The 25,842-nt window shown below is 61.8% G+C and overlaps 2 protein-coding genes across 2 annotated transcripts; one reads left to right on the forward strand and one right to left on the reverse strand.

The window, feature by feature from the left end:
* Positions 1-234: 234 nt before the first annotated feature.
* ENDOU (endonuclease, poly(U) specific) lies at positions 235-7,918 on the forward strand. The gene is made up of 9 exons (XM_033002914.2): positions 235-404; positions 4,031-4,165; positions 4,386-4,421; positions 5,119-5,290; positions 5,450-5,649; positions 5,913-6,026; positions 6,110-6,216; positions 6,579-6,721; positions 7,475-7,918. Exons 1-9 carry the CDS (start codon positions 347-349, stop codon positions 7,587-7,589), a joined length of 1,080 nt encoding a protein of 359 aa, XP_032858805.1. The 5' UTR covers positions 235-346; the 3' UTR covers positions 7,590-7,918.
* Positions 7,919-20,046: 12,128 nt separating this feature from the next.
* NEUROD4 (neuronal differentiation 4) lies at positions 20,047-25,589 on the reverse strand. Its single transcript, XM_042796797.1, has 2 exons — positions 25,412-25,589; positions 20,047-22,681 (listed from the first exon to the last, which is right to left on the reverse strand). The coding sequence occupies exon 2, from the start codon at positions 22,670-22,672 to the stop codon at positions 21,677-21,679; it is 996 nt and encodes a 331-aa protein (XP_042652731.1). The 5' UTR covers positions 22,673-22,681; positions 25,412-25,589; the 3' UTR covers positions 20,047-21,676.
* Positions 25,590-25,842: the final 253 nt, after the last annotated feature.

Below are 25,842 nucleotides of genomic sequence, written 5' to 3' on the forward strand. Positions count from 1 at the left end.
GGACCTGCTGGGCTCTGGGTGGGCAAAGCCCCCACTGAGAAGCTTTCCCCGTGCTCCTCAGTCACCCCTGTGGGTCACGTGCGCGAGGAGTGGAGCAATACCGGGATACTGGATTTACCAGCTCTCCTCCCACTCCGGGCAGCCTATAATTAAGCCATACACGTAATGAGGTTTGGCAAAGTTTGAGTGCAGCCTGCCCGTGAAGCCCTCGGTGGCATCAGGCTCCTCCCTCCCCTCCGTGCTCCCCGGGGGACCCACATATAGCAGGGAGTGCCAGGGAGCACCGTCACTGCCAACTTGCTCTCCGGGACGCTCCGAAGCGCCCAAGCCTGCTGTCTGCGAGACGATGAAGACCTGGATCCTCCTTGTCGGGGCAGTAGCAGCCCTGAGCTGCGCGTCTGGCCGTGAGTAATGGAGCCTGGCTTTGGAAAAGGGGCTAAACCAGTCGGTGATCCGATGGGAAGGGACCAACGATGGTTTGGTTGAAAGCAGACAGTGCTGAGGGTGCTGCCGGGAGCCAGGAGCTCGGCTGTGCTGGGACAGCTGGTTCCTTGCGAGGTTGGATCCAGCAGAGCTTCACAGGGGAGAGGGTGAGGGGTGTTTTCATGCTGGAGGGTTCCTCGAGCTCTGGAGGACTCCTCCGGTGCTGAGGATGGTTTTTTCCTTCTCTTTGATGGGTTGAGACTTCCCCTGGTCTTTAGCCTTGTCCACCAGTTGCTTCCTGGTGCATCTTGCTGGGTTTTCGTTATTCAAGCCTGCCTTCCCCTGGCTCCTCCAACCTCCCACAGCGGGCGATGACAAAGGGAAGTATTTTTCTAATACCTTATCCACAACCCGCCCGCCCCCGTGGCCGCTGGAGGTGAGCGGAGGAGCCAGTCAGGTGCAATGGAAAATGCAACATGAACTCGGGTGGTTTGCCCTTGACGACTGTGGTTGTTATCAGAGGAGACGGGCTTGGGGAGGTGATAAAGAATAGCTCTGTCTTTAAGGAAGATGCTACAACAAGGAGTGGCTTGTGGACAACAGGGTTTGGCTCCCGGGATCCGGCATGTGAGTAGGTGCCTTCATTGCCATCATCTTGCACAAAACGTGAGCTGTGATCTGTTGGCAAGAAGGACGTTTCATCACTTCTGATGCTGCTGGCGGGCTGTATCTGGTGTTTCGGAGCAGATAACCCTCCTGAGGATTAACGATGAGGCGTTTTGCAAGGGCAGTGCAGAAGAGGAGCAGCTTCTGTTACAAACCAGCCATTGGGTTGCCCGGAAAACAGGAGGATTTCCCATGATCTCGTCTTGTTTGACGCCAGTGCAAAGTTCTTCTTGCTTGAAGGAATAACTGGGCTGGCTGTGGCTGGGAAGCTGGGAAGCTTTTCTGGCTCGTGTCACGGTCTGTTCTTGAGCCAGGAGCTACCAGAGCATCACCGTGACGGACCTGTCTGAGCTGTAACACCTCCACCGTGTAGTAACTTTGCTTATCCTCGCCTAGGCAGGACAGTGGTGGGAGATTTTGCCTGATTATCTCACAGACAGCTTGCACCCAGGGTTATATGTGGTTTCAGGGCCCAGGAGTGTGTAACTAAATATTTAGGGAGCTCAGGCCACCAGTAGCTCTTTTGGTGCAAGTTAATTTGTCCTTCAAACGGGCCCTTTTAGAGGCAGGGTTGATCTTCGGTCTGTGTTTGCGCAGCGCAGCGAGGTCTTGAGTCAGGCCAGAGGCTCGTGGCGGCCGCTCTGACACGAGCTGTAACTCCTGTTCATGTATTAAACCGAGCTGGGAGCCCCTGAGAGGGCTCCGTCATGTCTCGGACATTTCCCCACACCTTGGAGAATGGAGTTGCTCAGGAAATAGCCTGCGTTTTCTCAGTCAAAACTTTTTTTGGCAGAAACGAAAATGAGTTTGTTCTTGTCCAAAAAGCTGCGCGCGGGGAGGGATGGATCTGGCTGAAGGGCTAAAAATGAGAGAGAAATATTTGTCTGGCTTTGTGCGGCCAGAAAATATTTACTGGCTGGACCAGCCAAGCATTGACTGAGCAGCTGAGCGTGGATGCGCTGTGCTGGCTGCGTCCTCCTGCTCTGGCCACCGTCCCTTGGCCGCAGCATTGCCAGCTCTCCCAGCAGCCCTTGGCTCCCCAAAATCTCCTGCACCCCGTCTAAACTTGACCACCACGGGTGCCCAACTGCTCTGCAGCTCTGTAGGTTCACGGCTGTGCGAGGATGAGAAGCAAACAACCCTCCTGCGGCCGTCCCCCCTGCCCTGCTCCCCGAAGCCTCGGCACCCTGCAGCCGAGCCCCGCGGGAAATGGGGTGAGCTGAGCTCCCTCCTCCAAGGACTTTGCAAAGCTCCCGGCCCCGGCTGAGTCCCCGCACGCCCCAGGATGGGTGCTTTGCTGCGACACGCTCCGGCAGCACGTGCCCGGGGACTGGGAGCGTCTCCGCGGTGACTTACGTGTGGGCAGTTCCTGCCTTGCACAATCCCTCCGGGACGGCTGCTGGAAAATGAAAACCCGAATGCGTGATTCAGGCTGACTTATCCCGACCGCTGCTTTGGGAGGGAGAGGGGATGCCGTCCTGGGGACAGGGATCTCAGCTGCCAACCCCATCGGAGCTCCGGAGCTGGCTGCTCTGCTGAGTGGACTGGTGGGACTGGAGTGTCTGGACACCGTGAGCATCACTCAGCACCCAAACCACGGGTGCCCCTTCCCCGTTCTCCCCGCACCGGTACAGGCAAACGTGGGACTAAAGTAGCACCAAGGGCAGATGGCCTCCAGGAGCACCTCAAGCAACCCCTCCCTGCTAACACCCCCCCCCCCCCCCCGCTTGCTATAAAGTGGATTTCCAGAAAAGGACCCGGTGATGAGAAGCCAAACAGGAGTCAGCAGCGTGGCCTTGCAGCTCGGTCAACCAGCCTGGGCTGGGTTGGCTGGTGGGGTGAAGAGGTTCCTCCTCTGTCATCATCACCTGCGGGACTTTGATTATGTGATCCTGAAAAGCACAAATAATTTGGGTGAAATGCCAGACGCCAGAGCAAGCAATGAGGGCGCAGAGGGAAGCCAGCAAGCGTGCCACTTGGAGGTCACTCTCATCGCTGCCGTGTCGGGGTTTGCCCTGAGGGTATCTTTCACCCGCTGGAGTTCAAGGCCGGCAGCCCAGAGGTGGTTAAGATGTTGCGTGATTGCAGGTTTGCAAGGGAAAGCAACACCCCTTCCTCAAGCGATCCCTTTACGGGCGGCTGCCAGCTTGGCTGGGACGTTGGCTTCTCAGCACGTCCTTGGAGATGGTCACCATCCTGGCTGGAGCCAAGGGTGCTGTGAGAGCCATGCCCGGGCTGCTTGCTGCCCCGTTCCTCCCTCCAGGACCTGACGAGCACCTTCCCTAAGCACACAGTCTCTGGGCTAGTACAAACCCAACATTTTGGTCTCCTACGGCCCCTCTTTGCTTGATGGCGAGTGTCCATCATCCGAGATGTGGCACTTGTCCTATTCAAGGCACAGCTTGAGCTGCTGCGTTATTTTTAGCTTTGCCACCCTGTGTAATAAAGCACGTGCTCAGCGATGCGTGTATCATATAAATAGCTCAGGAAGGAATTCCCAGTTTTCCCAGCATCGCAGAAAGAGGAACAGTGTGGCAAATAAGGGTGTCTGGAATGTGGCACTCTGCCTCCGGCCCAGAGACGGCAGGACCTGGGGCTCTCTTGCTAAACCAGACATTAAAAGGGTGAATCAGAAGGAGCAATTAATAGTGGGGAGCTGAGAATGTGTCTCCCGGTGTGAAGTGGCCCTGACGTCATGGACATCCATGGCCAAAGAGGAGTGACCTGGGGAGATGCGCATCCTGAGGATTCAGCCGGTCAAAACGCCACCCCAAAATCCTGACAAAGGATCCCAATTGGCTCCAGGGTAGGAGCTTGGTCCTTCAGGCTCTGCCGGGAGGGGAAGGTGGGCAGAAGGAAGGATGCTCCCAGGTCGCGGGCCGGCCGGGGCAGGGTGGTGGGTCCATCCTGAGGACCACGCTGTTGTTTCTCTCTCCCAAAGACCTGTACACGGCCCCCGACTCCTGCGAGGGACGCTGCGAGGAGCCCCACAACGAGGAGGACGAGTGCCACTGCAACGCCGAGTGCGAGACGTACCGCAACTGCTGCGAGGATTACTACAGGCACTGCCGTCCCGGTGAGCACCCCCGGGTGATGGGGGGGTTCGGGGAGGGGGGGTCAGGCCGGGGCTGTTCTCCCCGCTCCTGCAGCCGCACCAGAGCCCAGTTGTGGGGTGCAAAGGGGTGGGTTGCAAACGTGTCTGCCTGTCCGACGCGCGTTTGTGCGGGTGGTGCCTGGGCAGCCCCCAGCCCACGTCTCCATCACCCTGAGCTCCTTTTCCTTTCGGTTCCCTGCAGGTGGAGAGCGGGCCGAGGGGGCAGCTCGCCCCCGCGGTGAGTAGCTCCGCTTCTGAGCGATGAACCACCACCCTGCTTTCACCCCACCTGCTCGGGGAGGCTCTCCCCTCTGCCGCCCGCAGCTCTTGGGTGGCATCGGGGTGTCACGCTGCTTCCTGGCCGTGCCCGTCGCTCCGAGCCGCTGCGCGTCGTCGCTGAGCAGACGGTGCAGCGAGAGCCCCGGCATCGCCCGCCCGTTCCCCCCCCCCCCAGCAGCTTTATCTCCCTTCACCCGAGCCGGGTGAAGCAGGCAGGGGCAGGGGCGAGCTGGCGTTTGCACCCCCTGGTCACCACACACCAAAAACGTGGGAGATCGAGACGGGGCCGATCCCCACGGAAGAGCAGCGTCGTGCCTGGGAGACGGGGGCTGATGCTTCCGAGCTCACCCAGTGCCTAATGAAAGGCTCCCGCGCCCGCAGCCCCGTGCCCAGCTCTTGTCCCCAGGGCGTGGGGTTGGTACGGGTTGGGACACCCCCCCCCCGGCTTCCCCCCGGCCCGGCACCCCTTAACCCTCCGTGCTGAGCAGCCGGCTCTCACGGTGTCCCAGGATCGTGACACCCGTGTTGTTGCCGGCAGCATCGGGCGCCGGCATCGCCCTCGCTTCTTGGGGAGGTGGGGGGGGGGGGTGTTGCAGCTAATCCGCAGCCCCGGGAGCTGCTGCCCGCTCCCGCCAGCCTCCTGCCTCTCCTTGCAGAGGGTTTTTCCAGCAGCCGCGATGCCATCACCGACGAGGACCTCCTCCGCGTCTCGGAGCAGCTTTACGGGGCGGATTACAACAAAGCCCGGCCGACCGACGTCGCCATTAACCCCCAGTACCAGGCCTCCCCCGACGAGACGGGCGATGAGGAGGACCGCTCCCCGCAGCCGTGAGTGTGCACTGGCATCCCCCGGCAGTGGCCAAGGGCCACCACGGCAGAGACCAGCTAGCCAGGCAGGGTGCAGGGCTGGTTTTGAGGCTGGGGGGGAGGGGGGGGGGACACGACACCCCTGTTTCCCTGCTGAGTGCAGGATCCCCTCTCTCCTAGGCTCTACAAATACGTCAACGAGGAGCTCTTCTCCAAACCCACCTACGCAAGCTTCATTAAACTGCTGGACAACTACCAGAGGGCAACTGGCAGGGAGGAGGATGTGACGGCGGAGGAGCTGAGGGAGCAGGACAACTTCCTCAGGGAGGTGATGAAAACGGAGCTCATGAAAAAACTCTTCGCCTTCCTCCACAAAAAAAGTGAGTGCGGAGCAGGGCAGGGCTGAGCGGGGGTCCCTGGGTGTTGGGCATCCGAAAGGAAAGTGTCAGCTGGGTGGGAGGATTGGAGGAGGCTCGGGAGCGGGCTCTCCAGAGCGGCCAGGACACGGCGGGGACTGAGCAGGGCAAAGCTGAATTGTTCCCGAGGGAGAGGACTGGGTCAGGGATGGGGGGGAGCCTCGGCTCTGCCTCACCCCAGGACACAGCACCCACCTCTCCGTCTCTCCGCGCCGCCTTGCTTGCAGACCGCTACAGCTCCGAGCAGGAATTCCTTGCTGATTTGAAGGAGATGTGGTTCGGCCTCTACTCCAGAGGCGACGGTGAGCAGGACTCCAGCGGCTTCGAGCACGTCTTCTCAGGTAGAGCCCGCACCGGCGGGACGGGGGGGTGCTGGGCAGCACCGGGCTGGGGGGGCTCACCCCAGGGTCTTGCTTGTGTTTAGGGGAGGTGAAAAAAGGAAAAGTGTCTGGATTTCACAACTGGATTCGCTTCTACCTCCTTGAGAAGCAGGGCATCGTCAACTACTTCAGCCACAACTTTGACGGGCCGGTAGGTGACCCCAAGTCGGCCGCATTCAAAAACGGGGTGAATCAGAAGAATCAGAGATGCTCCTCACCCTGCCACGTCCCCTCTGCTTCCCTGTGTGGACCTGGGGATGGAAGCAGGGTGAGAAGGTCCAGAAAAGACAATGCAACGGGCAAAAGGGGCTCCCAAACCACGAGCAAGAGATTTGAGGGGGGGGGGGGGGGGTTCTGTCTGGCGGCCCCTCAGACCAGCTCGATCTGTCCCTGGAGAGGGTGTGAGGATTCCTGGCTCCGCATGCAGGCGGGCTTTGCTCGAATTCCCGGCCCTGCTGCACCGGGAGCCAAGCGGAGCCGGGGGTCTGACCCCCGAACCCCCCCTTTCTCTAGTGGGACACCTACCCCGACGTGCTGGGGCTGCAGTTCAGCTGGGACGGCTTTTACAAGGAGGTGGGCTCGGCCTTCATCGGCTGCAGCCCCGAGTTCGAGTTTGGGCTGTACACGCTGTGCTTCATCGCACGTCCTGGCAGGGCGTAAGTAGTGGGGCTGGCTGGCTGGCTGGCTGGCTGGCCGTCCTCTGGCCATGGGGCCAGCAGTGCCCCCCCTGAGCCCGATCAGCTCTGGGGCATCGCGGGGTGGGAGGGCTGGGGATGGAGCAGCGCTGATGTGGGGCCACTGAGAGCACCCCAGGGATGCGATTGTGGGGCTCAGGGATGGAGCACCCCAGGGATGCGACTGTGGGGCTCAAGGATGGAGCACCCCAAGGATGTGATTGTGGGGCTCAGGGATTGGAGCACCCCAGGGATGCGACTGTGGGGCTCAGGGATGGAGCACCCCAGGGATGTGATTGTGGGGATCAGGGATGGAGCAGCGCTGATGTGGGGCCACTGAGAGCACCCCAGGGATGTGATTGTGGGGCTCAAGGATGGAGCACCCCAGAGATGTGATTGTGGGGATCAGGGATGGAGAACCCCAGGGATGCAATTGTGGGGATCAGGGATGGAGCACCCCAGGGATGTGATTGTGGGGATCAGGGATGGAGCAGCGCTGATGTGGGGCCACTGAGAGCACCCCAGGGATGTGACTGTGGGGCTCAGGGATGGAGCACCCCAGGGATGCGATTGTGGGGCTCAGGGATTGGAGCACCCCAGGGATGCGATTGTGGGGCTCAGGGATGGAGCACCCCAGAGATGTGACTGTGGGGCTCAGGGATTGGAGTACCCCAGGGATGCGATTGTGGGGCTCAGGGATGGAGCAGGGTTATGACACGGGCTGTGTCCCCACAGATGTTACCTGAGCCTGGGCGGCTACAGCCTCAGCATCCAGACCTACGCCTGGACCAAGTCCACCTACGGCAACGGCAAGAAGTACATCGCCACCGCCTACGTGATCTCGCCCTGAGGCTGGGAGCAGAGGGGGTGACTGCAGCCCCACTCTGGGGCCCTGGGCTGCCCCACGCCAGGGGCCCACGGCACTGGGCAGGACTGGTCTGGCTGTGGGAGGCGGACGGCCGCTCTGCAGGACCGGCGCAAGGTGCTGGAGGGAACTGGGCAGGACGGCGGTGGCCGTGCCCTGCGTGGGAGCCGGGAGGGGCTGGAGGCAGCCTCGCCCCCTCCCCACCACCACCACCTCCCCAGTCCCGTGGGGTGTCGTGTTCCCCAGCTGCAGCAGGAGGGGGGGTCTCACAGCGGAAAGTAGCACACCCGAGCAAAGTAAATACTGACCCTGGATGGGAGAGTGTTTAATTCCTCCGTGCCAGAGCTGCTGCTCGCCATGCAGCCCGCCCTCTGACCCATCAGCAGCTTCCCCCCCCCTCTTACAATTTCTGTGCCAGCAACAGGGCAGGTGCTGGCCCAGGGTGGGTGCTGGGACCCCGAGGTGCTGCCAGGGCCGCATCCAGCCCATGAGCTGCACCCCCCCTTTCCTTCTGGCTGCAGCCTCCAGCCTCAGAACTCCCCAGTGAGGTTGATGCAGCGAGGGACACGGAGCAAAGCCTGTCCCTGGGGGGCTGATCCATCCCCCTCCACCCCTCCAGAAGCCCTGCCTGGGGCAAGGGAGTGGGTGGGGGGCTGCAGGGCTGCAGCCTGCCCGATGAGAGGGCACCCCTTCCCTTTTGGGGATCCTGGAGGACAGGGGACGGCTGAGAGCCCCCAGAACTGGGGCACATTAACAGATAGGACCCTCATCCTCATTTATCTCTACTGTTTCCAGGGAGCAGCCCCCCATTGCTGTGGGGCTGCTGGTGTGGGTCACTGGAGGGGCGAGGACACTGGGCAAAGAGAGCTTTTGCCAGCCAGGGTCAGTGTCACCCTCTGTGCCACTTACTCTTCCAGTGTGGCCCCCAAAACTTGTCCCCAACCTTCCTTTATCCGCCCCTGCACTCAGCTTCTCTGGATGCAGCGGGCTCAGCCTTGCTCCCTGCCTCCCCCGAGCCCCGGGAGCTGCTCGTGGGTCCTGCCCCGAGGAATTACCCCACTTGGGGACCGAGGAGGCGGCCAAGCTGCTGGGCTGCTGGGTCTCTGTCCCAGAGGCAACCTCTCCCTGGGGACCACCACAAGGAAATTGGGGTCTGCGGTAGGTGCATTCCCCACCCCCCTCCTCGCCCAGCTGTGTTCTCTTCAGGGGTCACAGGTCCCCAGAGCACACACCCCCCCCCCCCAGCCTTGCACCCAGATCTGGGGCTGCTCAGGGCTCCAGGTGCTTTTCTCAGCACCGCTCTCTCTTAGGGGGACAAATCCGGAGCCCCCCCCGCCCCGCCTTGGGCAGCGGGGAGGGCAGCGTGGCAGTGGGAACCCCCAGGATGCCACCCACTGTAACTCCATTCACTGCCCCCCCAAAGGGACCCAGGAGAATGTTGCCCCACACACAGGAGCAGACCCCTGCCAGCCCCATCGCCGCCTGACAATACCTGAGAGCTCCCCCGAGGCACTGGGATCCCGTCAGCCCCCCTCCTCTGCTTATCCCCCCCCTCCCCAGATTTGGGTGGGCAGCGGGCAGGACAGCCACCAGCCCCAGGCAGCCACTCGGCCGCCCCCCCCACCCCCCAAATCCCCTCCTGCCTGCACCCCCCCTGCGTCGGCAGGGCAGGCAGCAGCCGGGGTCCCAGGGTGAAGATGCTGCGCGGCAGCTCCCGGGCAGGACCGGGGAGATTTGAGCTGCCTGACAGATGGCCGGCTGCAACAGTTCCTGGGGAAGGGGTGGGAGTCCCCGCACCATCTGCCAGGGGTCACAGGTGACCCCCAAACCCCGCCACGGGGGTGTGGCGGGGCGGGGGGGGGGGGCATGCCAGAGCTTGATTTATAGAAATGCACTGGGAAACTGGGGAAGAGGTGGGGGGGGGGGGGGGAACTGGGGATGGGTGTGGGTGGACTCCCTGCCGTCAGCTCCCTTCCCAGCAGTGTGGGCATCACTTCTCTCCCTTGCCCGGGAGCTGGGGCGCAGAAAGGGCTGATTACAGGGGCCGTGAGGGGGGTTAAGCTGCGGGTTCAAGCGCAGCTCGGGGCCCTGGCCAAGGCAGCTCGTGCCAGCTGGTGGATGCTCTCACGGCGGGGCCGTTTGCGTGGGGCAGGGCAGAGCCCAGCTGCGGGACGAGGATGCTCCAGGCGCCTTCCTTCCTTGCTAAAGCCCCTTACGGAGGTTTGCACCAGAGCTGCCGAGAGGCAGCGGGTGGTTGCAGCTCGCTGCAGGGATGCGCTGGCACAGCCCCCAGTTCCTCCTCCTGGTTCTGCATCCCTCAGCCCATTCCTCCCCGCCTCGCCACCAGCCTCCTTGGTACCAAAGCTCTCCGGCTAGAAGGACCCTGATGTCCCCAGGTCTCACAGACAGTGACACTCCCCCACCCACGGGTCCCCTGCACCCCACAGTCGCTTCCAGCCCCCATCCCCGGGGATGGGAAGCTGCTTTTCCAACATCCATTTCTGGGGTGAACGGAGACAAAACCTGGCAGAGAAAGGTTGCCCACCCTGGCCCGGGGATGGAGGGTGTAGCGCTGGGGGGACTGGTCAGTTGGAGATGCTCCTGCGGTGCTGGGGGGGGCTCTGCACTCTGTCCCCATCCAGCAAGGAACCCCTCCGGCTGCCACAAGACGCTGGGGAGAGCAAGGAGGGCCAAGGTGAGCACTTTTCTGGGTATCTGCTGGTCTGATGGACCCCCCCCATACCCGCACCGGTTCGGGCTGCAGGGTGGGAGGCAGCAGCCTGCCAGGGCCAGGGAGGTTTCAGGTCCAGACAGCCAGGTCAGGCGGAGCAGAGAAAAGCTCCCCATCAGCGGGGCTCCCCGTACCCCAAACTCCCTGCCCACCGCTGGCACAGACACCGCAGCATCCTCCGCAGCATCACCCTCCATGCAAAGGACCTCCCTGGTCCTCCCTGGAGCCAGCACATCCCTCCACATCTTCCTGCCCTTGGGTCCAGCTCCCGGGACAGGCTCCCTTCGGGCAAGGGGAGCAGCACGGCGGGACCCTCCGGCTTCACCCAAAGTGTTGGGAAATCAAACAAAACGAGCGGAGAAGAAAGGGAAGGGCAGGAGAGGGGTGGAGAGGAGGGGCAGGTGTCAGCAAGCTGCCTCCAGCCATCTGTTGCCAGCTCGGGGGACTCCAGGGCCCCCCCAGCTCTGCGCCTGACGGGGACAACGCCGGCTCTCGGGAGGGGAGGGACACGACACTGCACGGTCGCATCCCCCACCTGAGCGCAGCCGCGCCGGGGAGTTTCGGAGGGGGATGCTGGCCCTCCCTCCGTGGAGTGCGGGGGCTGCCCGGGTGCCTTCGCCACAGCTGAGCTCACGGGGAGGCTCAGGCGACCGTTGCCCCCCACTCCCTTCGTGGAGGGAATATTGGGGTATCCCCTCAGCTCCCCCCAAAACTCTCTGGCCAGATGTGCCCCCTCCTTGCACATCGGAGGGGTGGGTGCAGCGACCGCTTTGCAAACCAGGGCCAGCGCTTGGGCTCCTTCACTTGATCCGGGCCAGCCAGGACCAAAAAAAAACTTGTTTTTACACCAATTTTAGGGCAACCGGACCCCAGGCACAGCTCTCTCGGTGAGATTTCAAGGCGCTAACACAGCGGGGTGTTTTTCCCATGTTTTGCCTGGTTTTCCCATGCTGGGCTGGGCACAGGAAACCAGGAGGAGGAGAGATGAGAGGCTGGCCATTGCCGTGTCCATCCTCCCTCGCCAGCAGCGCTCTGTCCGTCCCCGGAGCTTGCTTTGGACTCCCTACAGCAAGGTTTATGCCAGGCCAAGGCGAACCACAATCTTCATTTCTAACTGCATTTTTCTCCTGACGGTTTCTTTCAGTGATGTTGGCATCCCAGGTGCTGGCTCTAAATTACTTGAATTAAACCTTTGTTCCCTAGCAGTGAAAATCCGGAGTCCTGGCTATGCTCTATCACCCACAGGTCCTTGTCCCAGCTCATCCGCTGGCTCTCACCTTGCCTGGAAATAGCTGAGCTTTCCAAAGAGATCCCACCAGGATTTATCCTGGCACGGACTGTGGCAGCCCAGGCGTTACAACCGAGGGCTCTGGACGGCCCTGGGTACCCCCACCAGCTCCTGCCCATTAAAGGTTTTGCACAGTGAGGATGAAGAGGGTTACAGCTCCATCTGAGCCCCTGTAAGGCAAAGCCTGCCACATTATATCCTAATCCGAGAGGCCTTGGGGACCGTGACTCTAAGTAGAGGCTCTCTAATCCCCTCCCGTAAACGATACGGCACTAACTACCCCGATGGGACTCTGGCCACATCTGGTCGGAGAGCCTGCCGGGAGTGCCCGCCTGTACCTTTCGCTAAGAGGATGAGGATGCAGAGGGGAATATGCTAAACCATTTATGCCGTGGGCACTTTTTTCTCCGCCGAGATCAGCCTCCCGAGCTGGCGGGACGGGATCTCCAGCTGGATGTACGGCCCCGGCCCCTGGCTTGCTCCCGCAGCCCCCCCTCACCGCTGAAGCTTGAGAAACATCTCCAGGGTGCTCCTGTGAAAACCCCAGGGTGGACGCAGCCACCACCTCCCTTCTCCAAGGCTCAATACTTTAAGGGGGGGGGGGGGGGGGGGGGGGGGGGGAGGCATTTCTACCCCCCCACGCTCTGCTCCATCCCCAGCATGGCTCTATGGTGAGGGAAGATGCTGTCCTGCGTGGGGGAAGCCCTGAGTTTGGCTCAGAAACTCTCTGTCCCAGCCCCGAGCACAAGTTAACTGGGAAAACACCCCAAAACAACCCAGCCCCCACCACGTGCAAGCAACTGGCTGGAAGGGACCCCCAGAGCAGCATCCCCCCCTTTTCCCCCCCCCCAGCCCACCCGGGGACGCAGCAGAGATGGGGCGGTCGGGGTAGGAGACCAGCCGGGATTTAGGTACGGTAAATTCTCCTTTTACAGCGATTTATCCTGGGGAGGAAAGGGGTGGGGGAGAGCAGGCACAAACCCCCCCTCCCCCCTGAGCCCCCCGAGCAGCCGGGGAGGGGGCTCGGAGCATCGCTGGCAGCTGGGCTGGGGGTCCACCCCCGGAGCAGAGGTTAATGAGGGAGCAGGGCCAGGAGCTGCCGCGGCCGTTAGCCCATATGGACACGCGAGCGGCGGCGGGAGGGGGGTAAGGGAGGGGAAGGGGGGGGGGATCGGCATGTGCCGGCGTCCTGCCCCACGTTTGGGGTGGCAGAGCCCTGCCACGAGTCACCCGAGGCGCAGGGTTAAGACATTGATGCTCTAATCCAGAGCTGGTCCCCTCCCCCCCCCCCCCCCCGCCCCCGTCTAGATGCCTCCCGCATCCCTCCCGCCCCAGGGATGCTCTTCCTAAAATCAAATAAAAACCACTGGGCAAACCCAGGGCCGCAGCGTGTCACCCAGGGAGGGTGTTGGACCCCCACCACCACCACCACCACCACCACCACCACCACCGCTGCCTCCCCCCCCTGCCCATGGCACGACGAGCTGGCCGGGATGCCTGCGCTGCCGGCCCGCAGCTGGGTCTGGCCGTTGGAGAAGCAAGCCAAGGTCGCCGCCGTTGCCCCCCCGCCCCCAGCTTCGGCTAACGGCCAGGAGCCCGCTGGGCCCCCTCCACACCTTTCCCCTGCTCCCCGCGGGGATGCCGAGCAGCCAACTGTTCCCCGCAGAGGCCGGCGGGCTGCAGGCCGGGCTAATCCAATCCATCAGCGGGGTAATGAGCTATGAAAGTGCGGATTCAATTAAGGGGGATTGCGACGGAAGGCAGAGCCCGGCAGCAGACGGAGAAAGGAGCCCGCTCCCCTCTGAAAGGGTCCATCTGTGCCGCCGTGTCCCGTCTTTGTGCTCCCTGAAAGAGCCGGCGCGGCACAAAAGCAGCCGCGGCCCCGCCGGCGAGCCCGGCAGCTTTGGCTGGGGTGGGGGGGGGAGTGGGGGGGGGTAAGGTTGGGGGAAACTGAGGCACGGCGTGGCTAAGGGGCTTGCGGCGCCCGTGGTAGGGTTTGGAGGGGCGAAAGCGTGCCGGGCTGGGCTGAGCCTGGGGTCACCTGGGAGGTTGGGGGGGGGGGGGGGGGGAAGGACACGACACACGACTTCATGCTTTGCTGGCCAGGTGACATCTCAGCGTCCCCCCCCCCAGGGCCAGCGCTGGCATCCCGTGGGCACGTGGCTGAATAAAGCAAGCTTAATCCTTTGCAGAAACTGGGATCGAATCGCCGCCCAGGAGCACGGTGAGAACCGGAGCCTCAGGGCTCGCTGGGGTCCGTGCCTCAGTTTCCCCTCCAGGAAGGGCTGGAAAAAGTGGCAGCGCCCTGAGTGGGCGTGCGGGGTCTTTGGCACCTGCGTGCCCTTGATTCACATCTCTGGGACTCCCCCTGAATCATTTGGGCTGGAAATACTCCCCCTGAGGCCTCTTCATCTAACAGGCTCCTGCCTGGTGACAACTTGGGAGGGGTTGGGCTGGGGACGAGTTTAAAGACGGGATTATTCCTGTACAAATTCTGATTAAACCATCCCCAAACCCTCCTGCTACAAGATTAAGCTGAGCTCTAATCTCGCCCGAGCAGCAAGACTTCGTCAATAACTCCCAATCTCTCCGCTGTTAGTTTATCTGGTGGGGATTAAACTGGGAGGTTCCTGAACTTGTATTATAATATAAATAATAATAAAAAAAAAAAAAAAAAACCTAGAAAAAATCCACCCCTCTGTGTGCGTGCTGGCCAGTGCAGGACAGCTGCCACCCCCCACGTCTCAGCCAGGGATGGGGCTGGATGAAACGCCTGGTGCCACCCCGATGCCAGCGCAGGCTCTGGGGATTGCCCAGGGCTGCCTGTCCCTGCCTGTCCCTGCCTGACCCTCCCCTGACACTCCCCTGACCCTGCCTGTCCCTGCCTGTCCCTCCCCATCCCTGCCCTGACCCTCCCCTGTCCCTGCCCTGTCCTTGCCTGTCCCTCCCCATCCCTGCCTGTCCCTCCCCATCCCTGCCCTGTCCTTGCCTGTCCCTGCCCTGTCCCTGCCTGTCCCTCCCCATCCCTGCCCTGACCCTCCCCTGTCCCTGCCCCTTCCCTGCCTGTCCCTCCCCATCCCTGCCTGTCCCTCCCCATCCCTGCCCTGTCCTTGCCTGTCCCTGCCCTGTCCCTGACTGTCCCTCCCCATCCCTGCCCTGTCCCTCCCCATCCCTGCCCTGTCCTTGACTGTCCCTGCCCTGTCCCTGACTGTCCCTCCCCATCCCTGCCCTGTCCCTCCCCATCCCTGGCCTATCCCTGCCTGTCCCTGCCCTGTCCCTCCCCATCCTTGCCTGTCCCTGGCCCTTCCCTGCCTGTCCCTGCCCTGTCCCTCCCCATCCCTGCCCTGTCCCTGCCCGTCCCTGCCCTGTCCCTGCCTGTCCCTCCCCATCCCTGCCCCGTCCCTCCCTGTCCCTGCCCTGTCCCTGCCCCGTCCCTCCCCATCCCTGCCCCGTCCCTCCCCGTCCCTGCTCCCAGTCCCAGAAGAGCTGCTCAGCACCGGGCTGGGGTTGCAGCCCTGGTCCCGTCCTGGGGCGGGCTGGCTTTGGGATGAGGCAGGTTGCCAGCCCTTCTCCGGCAGCCCAGATCCTCGCGTGCAGGACGGTGACATGCTCTGCTCTTGCAGGACACGATTCACCACCCCGGCCACAGCCCGGCCAGTGCCCGCAGCCCTCGGCACGGCTGCAGGTGGGTGCAGCCCCGGGATGAGCAGCCCTGTCCCCACGAGCTCTCCTGGTCACCCAGGTTTTTTCCCCATCCCCTCTGCAGAAGCACCAGGGTTCATCCAAGCGACCCCTTGGGAACATCCTTCGTGAGCCAAAAATGATCTCTGAGGCTTCCAGACCAGGGCAGACAGTGGGAGAGGGGGTGAAGGTTGAAGTGCTGCGTGTAGCATCCTCTGAAAGGAGCCCGTGGTCCTCCCTCACCCCGGCCACCCCTCCCTGCACCCCCAGCTGGGGCGGGGGGGGGGGGGGGGGAAGACCCAGTTCATGGTGGCATCTGCGTCTCTTGGTCTCCACATGGTCACCAAAGAGGGGCTCAGGCAGGAGGGGACCCTGCGAGAGGGGCCCTTCTGCTGCATGGGGTTAGTACTGCCCAGGTACCCACAGACTCACCAGTCAGGGATGTCCTGAGACTCCCCAGAGGTCAGGAGAGGGGGGGGTGACACCTCTCCCACCCCCACGACAGTCCCTCTTGGTCACCCTGAGCTCCCCTCAGGGTCAGCCAGTCCACCAGCACCGGGGTGCGACCACGAGGCCCTCCGCTACGACCAGGACCCTTTGCCAGCACCGAAATCCCTTTGGGTGCTGGGAGGACGCACGGCACCTCGGAAGCCAGCGTGGTCCCTGGATCCCAAGGCAGGGTGGGGATGGGAAAGACTGGGAGAACCGGGATGGCCCCCCGAGGAGAGGGATGGACCAAGCAGATGCTGGGGGAGTGTTTCCCCCCTAATCCCCTGGTCCGGTCCCTGCTGCGTAAACACTCTGTACAGCTTTGCAAACAGATTGAACCATGGCTGAGCTGGAGGGAGGCAAAGAGCTTAGGGGGTTCGGCGGAGCCAGCGCCGGGATTTGTGCGATTTACCCACCCCCGTGCCGGCGGGAGGTTCCCGGGGAGCCGCTGGGATGGGGAGCCTGCTCCCAGTTCCACTGGGCTGGGTGCGGGGAGAGGACCTTGCCCTCCCCTGGGGCAGGCAGGGCGCAGGGAACGGGGTGGCGGGGGCCACGGATCCCCGGTTGGACCCCGGTCTCATCCCCAGCGCCCATCCCCAAAGCGCATCCAAGGGGACCAAGCGCCGGTGGCGTGGCATTGCCAGCTCCTAGGCTCCAAGGACTGGGGTGGCTCGGCGGGATGCCAGGCAGAGGGACTGGGGGGTGCTGCAGGGACACCCCCCCGCCCCGCACAGCCACGTCTCAGGGACTCCAGGAAAGAAGAGACTGATCCTAAAGGCCACAGACGTGCAAACGGTGGGTTGGTTTCCAGCACAGGGCACAGGGTGGGAGCCTGCAGGTCCCAGCTTTGCACTAAGCCCAGTTTAACCCTTGGTGCCGGCTGGGTGCAGACAAGCTGCGTCCTGGCACATCCCAGTTTCCCCAGGGTCAAGCCTGCTGCCACCACGGTGATCCTCTCCGGACCGTACATGGCTCCTCTCCCCCTGGCCCGCACTAATCAGCAGAAAGTTAGTTGCCAAAATCTGATGTCCCCAAGGGGGAAAAGACGATTAACTCAAGAATCAACAGTCTGATATTTCGGCTTAGTGGGAAAATCCTCGTGGTTTCCCAAGCTGGGCACATTAGGAGCTCAGTGGCTCACAGTGTTATCAGATTACAAACAATATCAGAATTACAGCTTTTAAATCTGAGGTTTAAAAAGACTTAGCAATTATACAGCTCTGGGTACTCTCATCCCGCTGTGGAAACCAGGGCAACTTGGAGCCAGGCCCCTCAGACCGAACCCGTGCTCCCAACCGTGGTTTTTCCCGGGTGAGGTGGGGAGTCCCCTTCCACGGACACCACCACCGTTGGCCAAGCTGCACGTCCAACTGGTGCTGGACACCCCAACCGCTGCCATGGGAATAATGCCTCGGGTGGGATGGGGGATGAAGCTTCCCTCCCTTGGGGTCTTGTCTACCTGTCCACAGAAGGTTGTTTCCAACTGGCCTTTTCAGCTCTGACGGTCATCCTTCACCTTGCACCTTCCCCAGCTGGCTTTCTCTTTCCAGTATCCTTAAAAAAAAAAAAAAAAAAAAAAAAAAAATAAAAAAAGAGTCCTGGTTTTCCCGTGAGCTCCCCCAAGGGTGGGGGTGGCTGCTGGGGTGCCAGCGAAGGGCTGGAAGGGCAGCTCTGCCATCCAAGCCAACCTCCACGTGAACCCCCACATGAAGACACGGGTGGAGTTAAAGCAAAGCTGTCGAAGGCCAAGAGGTGTCTGGACCTGCCTCGACACTGACCCCAAACCAGTGCTCGCCCAGGAACTGGAGCCGGAGGAGCTGGAGGAGATGGTGACCCATGGGATGTTTCTGATACCTGCTCCAGCCTCCCTGGGCTTTGCATCCTCCAGCCCCACCTGTGTCATCATTTATAACAAAGGCTCCTTTGTCCTTGAGGCTAATTAGTCATTAAGGCTACCTGAGTGCAGGTGATGGACTCCCAGGGCTCAGCTCCTGGGCCCCGGCATTTCTGTGGGTCCCCCCTGGGCTGGTGGCCACTGGCCCCAGTAGCCTTCGAGCACCCAGCCCCTGCCTGCCCTGTCCCCGTCCCCCCCCAGCTGTGAGACCTCTCCCAGCCTCCCCCCCATGCTGGGAGGACACAGAAGGGGGCACTGCAGGGATCTGCCAAGGCACGGGGTGCAGAGGGAACCCCCCCAGGGGACAACTTGCCCCCTTGGTTCCCCGGTGCCGGGGAGCGTGTGATGCAGCGAGCTCGCCAGTTCTCAGCCCGTCACCGCAGTCTCAGCACTGCCAAATCCTGCAAAGCCCCCGGGGCCGGTGGCGGGGGGGGGGGAGCAGAATTAAAGAAGCCCAAGTGCCAGCCAGCATTGAGCCACGACCCCGGAGCATCTCGTGGAGCGCTCGCCCTACGCGCACCCCCACGCACACACGCAGGGATATTCCCTCCCCCCCCAAACCCCCCCAAACACGCGTCCCGGGGGGTCCAGCCGTGCTGTCGCAGCCCCGCGGGAGCAGGGAAGCGTTGGCCCCCGCCTGGCACAGCTCCCTGCCCTCCTGGCACAGGCTGGGGCTGCTGGAAAGGGCCATTCCCCTGCTGTCGGGTGCACACGTGCCCGGGGGGACCTGGCACCGAGACGGGCTTGGCTACTAGCCAGCGAGCGAGGGGCCGGGGCGGGGGGGGGGGGGGGGGGGCCGGGGGGCACAGCTGGACCTTGGGCACCAGCGGGCAGCCGGCCGCTGTCCTTATCCCAGCGCTCCCAGAGCATCATTGCGGGGCCGGGAGGGAGCGTGGCCGCGGGTGTGTGCGCACACGTGCGTGTCTGGGGGTGTCCGGGGTGTGGGGGTGTAAGGGAAGCCGGGGGGTGTGGGGTGGGGGGTGGTGTGTGGGGGGGCTGTTGGGTGCAGAGAGCTGTGTGGGAAGGTTGGGAGCCGGCACATGCTCGTTCCGGCACGCGTGTGGCCCTGTGTGCACGTGTGTGTAAGCGGCGGAGCCTTCGCCGCGTGTGGGTGCAGCTATAGGTTGTGCATACGGGCTTGGGGGGGGGGGGGGGGGCTCCCCTTTTCCACAGGCTGCAATAAGGGTAAGACCCAACCCCAGGTAGGTGCCCCCCCCCCCCAAGTTTGCTTCCCAGAGCATCTCCCCACTTGCCGGTGGGTGGGTGGGTGGGGTGGGGGGCGGGCACACAAGCTCCCCTCTCCTCTCCAGCCCCCTGCCCACCTCAGCATCCCCCCGCACCCCCCCCCCCCCAGCCCTCTGCAAGCGCGGCTGCAGCTGCGGGTCCCCCCCCAGAGAGCCCCCCCCTCCCTTCCCATCCTCAGAGAACCCCCCCCCGCCTCGCCCCGCGTGGGGCAGCGGCAGCCGTGTGCCGGGCACAGCTTGCGGGGGGGGGGGGACGAGGAGCTCGGCAGATCCCACCGGGCTCCCGGCAGCAGCCGGCACGCGGGGCCAGGGGACGGAGAGGCACTGAGCTGTGCGAGGACACGTGGAGAGTGGGGTCCCCCCACGCGAGGTGCAGCCAGAAGCTGCTTTGGGGTTTGGTTTGTTTTTTTGTTTTTTTTTTTTGTTTTGTTTTTTTACTGGGTAATGACGATTCGGGGGGTGCTGCGGGGGGCTGGACCACGCACAGCCCCTCTCTCAGTTCGGGGGGGGAAGCTTAGACGGGGTGAAACCAGGATGTCCACGGGGCTTTCACGGAGCGGGTGGGACGGGTCCCAGAGCTTTTCCACGGTCACGGGGGGGAAAGTTGACCCGCGTGGGCGTGCGCTTGCACGGGCACGTCTCCCCGTGTGCGTGGACGCGTGCGGTTTGCACCAGCGCGGGCGCACACGCAGGCCCCCCCGCGGGATGGGGGGCATCGGCGTGCCCACGGGCAATCACACGCGTGTGACGCTTGTGTGTGCGTGCACGCCCGCCTCCGTGGCTACGCGTGTGCTCGTGACAGGCACCCCGGGAACGCTGGGGCCAGACGGGCCGAGCCGGCAGCACCCCTGTGTTAAATGCACCCACCAAACGAGCCCCCCAGCACCCACCCCCACCCCACGCCTCCGGAGGTGACCTTCCCAGGGAGTCCCATGGCCAGCACTAGCCACCAGCAGCAGCCCACGGAGCCCAGCCCCAAGGTCAGGGATCCCAGTTGGACCGCAGCACAGGGGGGTTCGGATTTTCCAGTCCCCCCCCCACCCCAGGCAGCCCCTCACCACCACGCTGAGGACCACAAAAAAAGAGACAACAGCCCTGGGGCGACGCTGCTTGAAACAAGACCACAACTTTATTTGAGCTAAAACCCCGTTTCTGCTTTCTTTACAAAAGGATAAACATTTGCTCTCGGTACAAAAGGGGAGAAGCCCCAGGGGCCCAGGGGCTGGGCAGGGACCTCCGGAGCTCAAGTCATCTCCAAATTCCCAACTTTATACAAAACACCTCTGCAAAACAGGGAGGTTGGGCCAGCCGGGCTCACAAGGCCAGTGGGACATCAAAAATAGTTGCCGGAATTTTCTTGAAAACAAAAATAGTTGCATAGCCTTTAAAAGTTATTGCTCATATAGAAATACAAGGGATGAGCTGGGAGCTGCTGGGCACAATCAGCCTCCGAAACCCAAGAAATGGCCGTGTTAAATGTGTAGTTCAACATTAAATATGTAACCCCTTGGTTAAATACTTGCTTTCATCACCAGAAAATAGACCGCGAGGGCGGGAAGAAAATAAATTAAATAAATAATGGCTAATAAATAATCCTGGAGCGACAGCACTGCAAAAACCACACGTCTCCACAAAGCTAACTCCAACTAAGCACTTGGAAGTCAACTGGAAAATGAGGAGGTTATTTAGCACATTCCACATTTCATGTAAAATGGAAGGAAATAAATTAGACCCCCCACCCACACGCGCGCGCGCACAGTAAATAATAAATAAAACAGGAAATTAAGACACACTTCTTTTGGCAGGATGTGTGCGGGACACGGGTCGTGATAAATGACACTACAGACCGCAGGAAGACGTGGCCCTAGTCAGGAGCAAGGGTTTGGCGGGAGAGCTCCTCTTCCAGCCGGGATATTTGGGCTCTGAAAGACCAATGGTCCCTTAATGAGTTTTCGAGAGCCGCGTGCTGCTGATCTCACGCTGGCCGTAGGGCACAGGCGAGGTCTGGGGCTCAGAAGAGGACGGGCAGCAGGGCTCAGAGCAGGAGAGGGGTGGAGGGACCATCAGGGAGAAGCTCTGAGCCTGGCCGGACCGTGTCATCCAGGGATATCCAAGGATAAGGTTCTCCGTTGGGTGGGAAGCTTCAAGGAGGAGCAACCGTGTTGGTCTTTTGCAAGTGGTCTGGAGTATTCCCACCTCTGCCAGTCCGCCCGGCCACGGCTGGACTGGGAGAACCACGATCCCATCAGAGCCTGCGGAAGGGGAACTGGTCATCCCGAGGGGCAAGAGGGGTTTGTTGCCACCTGATGAGAGGCGGAGGGGTGCCCACGCCCCACCACCCCAAAAAAGGGAGGAAAAGGAGCCGTCGCGTCTTGGCAACGGACGACCCCGAGTGCTGGAGCACCTTCAGGCAGAAAGTCCTGCAGGGTGAAGCCACCTTCATGAGCGTCTCTGGGGGAGAGGGAGGCGACGGTTCAGCTTTCGGTGGCGGCTGCTCAGCTGTCAGGAAGGGTTCGCGTGGCTCCTGGGGACAGCTCGGGAATCAGCAAGGTGGCACCAGTGCAGACCTGCTGGGAGAGGACCGGAGGGCCAGCTGAACCTCCCACAGCCCTGTCCTGCAGAGATGCTCAGAAGTCCCTCACCCCGTAGCGACGACACCGCTCTGGTTGTGTCCGTTCTAGAAGCAGCTCCGCGACGCGGCTGAACTTCTCTCCGTGTCAAGAATTTGGGTCTAACTCTGCTCTGCTATTCATTGAAGACGGCGTTGAGCTGAGGCCCGGCCACGTGGTGGGGGTAGGACTCGTAGCTCATGTCTATGGGGATCTCGTAGCGGGGCACTGTGTTTTGGAAGTGAGAGGCATGTCCGTGTGCTCCAGCCAGGCTGACTGAGGGATAGTGGGCCACGAAGGGGTAGGATTTCTCCAGGTCTGGAGACCCATCTTGCTTCAAGGAGAAGTTCCCGCTGATGCTCAGGGGCGGCGTCAGGGGACCCTCGTAGGGGGGAGTGGTGCAGTCAGAGGGATGGTTTCCAAAAGAAGCATCCACCAAGGTCTTGAAGGTCGGAGGCTTTAAATGCAGCAGATGTGTCTCCATGGTCCCGTAGGGTGGGCTTGGGAGCCCCGGGGACTGGTAGCTGAAGGAGTGGCTGGATACGGCCGATTCGCACACCGGCGACTTTTCTTCATGCTTCTCCAGGAACAAGGTCTGCGGTCCCAGCTGCAGACAGCCAGCCACCAGGTTGCTGGTGGGCTGGGACAAGCCCTTGCAGAGCATCTCCACGAAGCTCTTCCCTTCAGGAGTCTGCCCCGTCTCGAGCACCTCAGAGAGAGCCCAGATGTAGTTCCTTGCAAGCCTCAGTGTCTCAATCTTGGACAATTTCTGAGTCTTGGAGTAGCAGGGCATCACCCTCCGCAGGTTGTCGAGAGCATCATTCAGACCGTGCATCCGCGTGCGCTCCCGGGCATTGGCCTTCACCCGCCGGGCCCTGAACCGCTCCAGCCTCGCCTTGGTCATTTTCTTCTTCTTTGGTCCTCTTCTCTTCGGCTTTTCCCCATCATCCTCTTCCTCCTCTTCTTCCTCAACGCTGTCGTGCTCTTCATTCAAGCCAGACATCATTCCAAAAGGACCTTGCCTGCCGTCCTCTTCCTTCAGCTCAGCTTTGGAGCTCAACGCTTCATCCATCCAGGCTTGGGTGCTCACAAGCTCCGCCATCTCTTTGGGCTTGGCATACGTCTTGGTCATCTCTGATCCCTGCAACAAAGGGACAAGGAGATGTTAGCAAATTCCAGCAGAAGAGTCGCTCGATACGCTGAGGGCACTAGGAACTGAGGTCAAAATGATCTTCCAGAGACATCAAGTGCTTTCTGTCCACCAGTGGTACCTACAGAGTCTATTTATCCATCATCTATCTATTTATCTATCTGCCAGAATTTCTGGTGAATTTTTGGGGGAGTCACTGAAGCCTCTCCCTGGAGCCCAGCAGTTCTTTTCCAGGGCTCAGAGCTTCCAACAATACAATTTTGGGGTTATTTCCACACATGTGTCCCTCCCCTCTTGGCTCCAACCCTGATTGTCATGTTGTGCATTGCAAAAGGGAGCCTGAAAGTAAAGGTCTTCTGCTGGGCTTTTCCTGCCGGAGCTCTTTTAACCTGAGCACATTTGCTTGAACCTTCGTTTCCCTCTGCCATAACGAACACGGTCACACCGCCCAAAACCAGCCTGGGTTTCATGTTAATCGCCCCCCCCCAGATCCTGTCATCGTGCCTGACTCATTTAATAAAGCTTAACATCTAAGCAGCTTTGCTGAAAGTGTGCTGCCCAAGCCCTGGCTCCACCGCCCCGTCCACCCCACGTGGAAAAACCCACTTTTAATATGAGTGATGGGGCTTGCAGGCTGGATTAGAGTGTTAATTGCTGCACACAGCCATCGTATCCCCGGAGGACCATGTGGCCCCAATTAACTCTTCAGCAGAGTAAGAGGGGTCTATCAAGGTGCCGGGAAATCTGGTGGGTGAATGTGGGGAAGGACCATCTTCAGGACGAGTGGAGCTGGTCCAGACACCTTCTGCCAGCATCCTGGTGGGACCACGGGGCTGCGCCAGCTCTGCGTGGTGAGGACAGCCCAGAAGCAGCTCAGGATCTGCCCCAAAACCCCGCCGGGTTGCAATCCGAGAGCTAATTTCACTCTACCCTGGGGGACCCCCTCTCGCACGCAGCAGCCCCCATCCCCTGCCAGCCCCGGGCACCAGAATCCACCCCAGAAGAAAATCACCAGGTTCAAGAGGTGAGCCCGGCATCTTCCTCCCTTCCCTGCACTTTGCGGCGCAGTATTCGCCTGGAAATGTTTTAAAAGGTTGTCTTTTGGGAAATCCAGTTTGATTTTTTAGGGATTTTCCTCTCTTTCTCCAGAATACTGATTAAAAAAAAAAAAAAAAAAAAAAAAAGGGGGGGGAACAGTAGACAAAGAAGGAATTGCCTGATGAAGTCACCCTGGTAGTTTCCCAGTTTCCCAAGTAAGGAGGCATTGGGAACCCACTGGGAAATGGGAAGCTTGTCCAGCCCTGTTATTTTGGATATCTTTCCTTTTCAAACGTCTCCATCCCACATTGCCTGAAAGAACCACAAGAAATCTACTGCAGGAGAAAGCCTGCTGTAGCCGAAAACTTAGATTTTCAAGTAGGGATGGCTCAGCTCAGAGCAGAGGAAGATGTTCTCCCTTTGTGTCACCAGCACTGAGCTCCCATCCCAAAATGAGGGGGTTCAATTCCTTTTCCTTTCCTGTAGGACCAGGAACTTGGTTTCAACCCTCCACTGGTTTCCTTCCAAGGGACTCGATTCCCCCAGAGGAGGACAGTTGGTTCAGGACAAAGATTGACCGACTCCAGCCCCTGGTACGAAGACCCTGACCCCGGACAGGGCCATCCAAAGCAGGAAAAACCCAGAGGGCTGAGGGGGAGGATGCAGGGAAGATGCTGGCACAAGAGTCAGAATCAAAACGGGCAGCTGGGGCCGGGAATTCATCACGGAGAGGGGTAGGAGGGAGAATACACCCCCCAAGCAGACCATGAAAATTAGGATTTACTTGAGACCGCGGCGCCATGTCCTGCCTGGGAACGCAGCAAGATGTGGCCCAGCTGGACGTGGACCTGGTGGGTTCTGGCTGCAGGGCGGATTAAAAACCCTACAGCTGCTCCATCGGCTCCAGCACAGCCAGCGGGGTGGTTACGGGGGCACTGGTGTTGGCTGTGCTGGACCCAGTGCTGCCCAGAGCTCCCAGTCCCACCCTCAGCCAACTGGGGTGTTTTTTTTGGAGCGGGGGATCTGCTCAAAGACAGCCCTACGGCATCCCTGGAAAAGGGGGAGGAAGGTGGGGGATGCTTGTTTCCTCCCTGTTGGGGTCCTGGGGAACCCCGAGCAGGACTCACTGGGGAAGGGGATCCCCTTGCAGAGTATCAGGTACCCCGACCGGGCTCCCCTCCCCGGGCTGTCCCCTCTGGGAGCGGAGAAACAAAAGCCGGGGGCTGGAGCAGGTCCTTCATCACCTCCTTCACCTTCATCACCTCCATCCCCAGCGAAATCCCGTCCCCGACGTGGCCGGGGGTGGCCGGACCTGCTGCCAGCCCGTGGCCGGCCCCGAGACAGGGCAGAGCCCCCCACCCCGGGGGTCCCCGCTCGGCCCCGGGGCTGCGGCTCCATCCCCGACGGCTGCGGGGAGCACGGGGGGGGGGGGAAGACATGGCTGGGGCTCGGCTCCATCCCACCCTTCACCCTTGCACCCTCGGCGGGTCCCCTCGAAGGGTGCAAACCCCACCCCGGGACGGGGTTCCGCTGCTCTGCCGTCGGGGCAGAGCCCCCCACGCCCTCCCGGAGGGTCACCCGGGGAACCGGGGGCACCGAGCGGCCGCGGAGCCCCGTCGGAGGTGCCGACACGTCCCTTCGGGTCTCCCGCACCCTCGGGGGGGGGTCCAGGTCCGTCCTTACCTGGGTACCGGAGCGAGTCCCCGCTGTCACTTGCCCGGGCGCATGGTGCCTCCAGCCCCGGGGGCGCGGGCAGCTCCCGCGGCGGCGGCACCGGGGGCGGCACCGGGAGCGGGCAGCTCCGCTCTCGGGCGGTTTTGAGAGCTCCGCGCTGCCGGCGGCTCCTGCCCGGCCGCGGATCCCGCGTGGCTCCTCCCACGGGGGGGAGGTGGCCGAGTCCGGCTCCTCCTGCCGCCCCACCGGGGCCCCGACGGCAACCCCGGGCATACCTGGCTGGGTGTCCCCCCCCACCCCGAGTGGGCACCCCCGGTCCCTGGGCATCTCTGGTCGGGTGCCCCTCGACGAGCACCCTCGGGTGGGTATGCTGGCCAGGGTCCCCTGGTTGGGCACCCGTGGGTGAGCATCCCTGGACCAGCATCCTTGGGTGAGCACCC

Source organism: Tyto alba, unplaced genomic scaffold (assembly GCF_018691265.1).
Source record: "Tyto alba isolate M040663 unplaced genomic scaffold, T.alba_DEE_v4.0 Super-Scaffold_23, whole genome shotgun sequence".
In the NCBI taxonomy this organism is placed as follows: domain Eukaryota; kingdom Metazoa; phylum Chordata; class Aves; order Strigiformes; family Tytonidae; genus Tyto; species Tyto alba.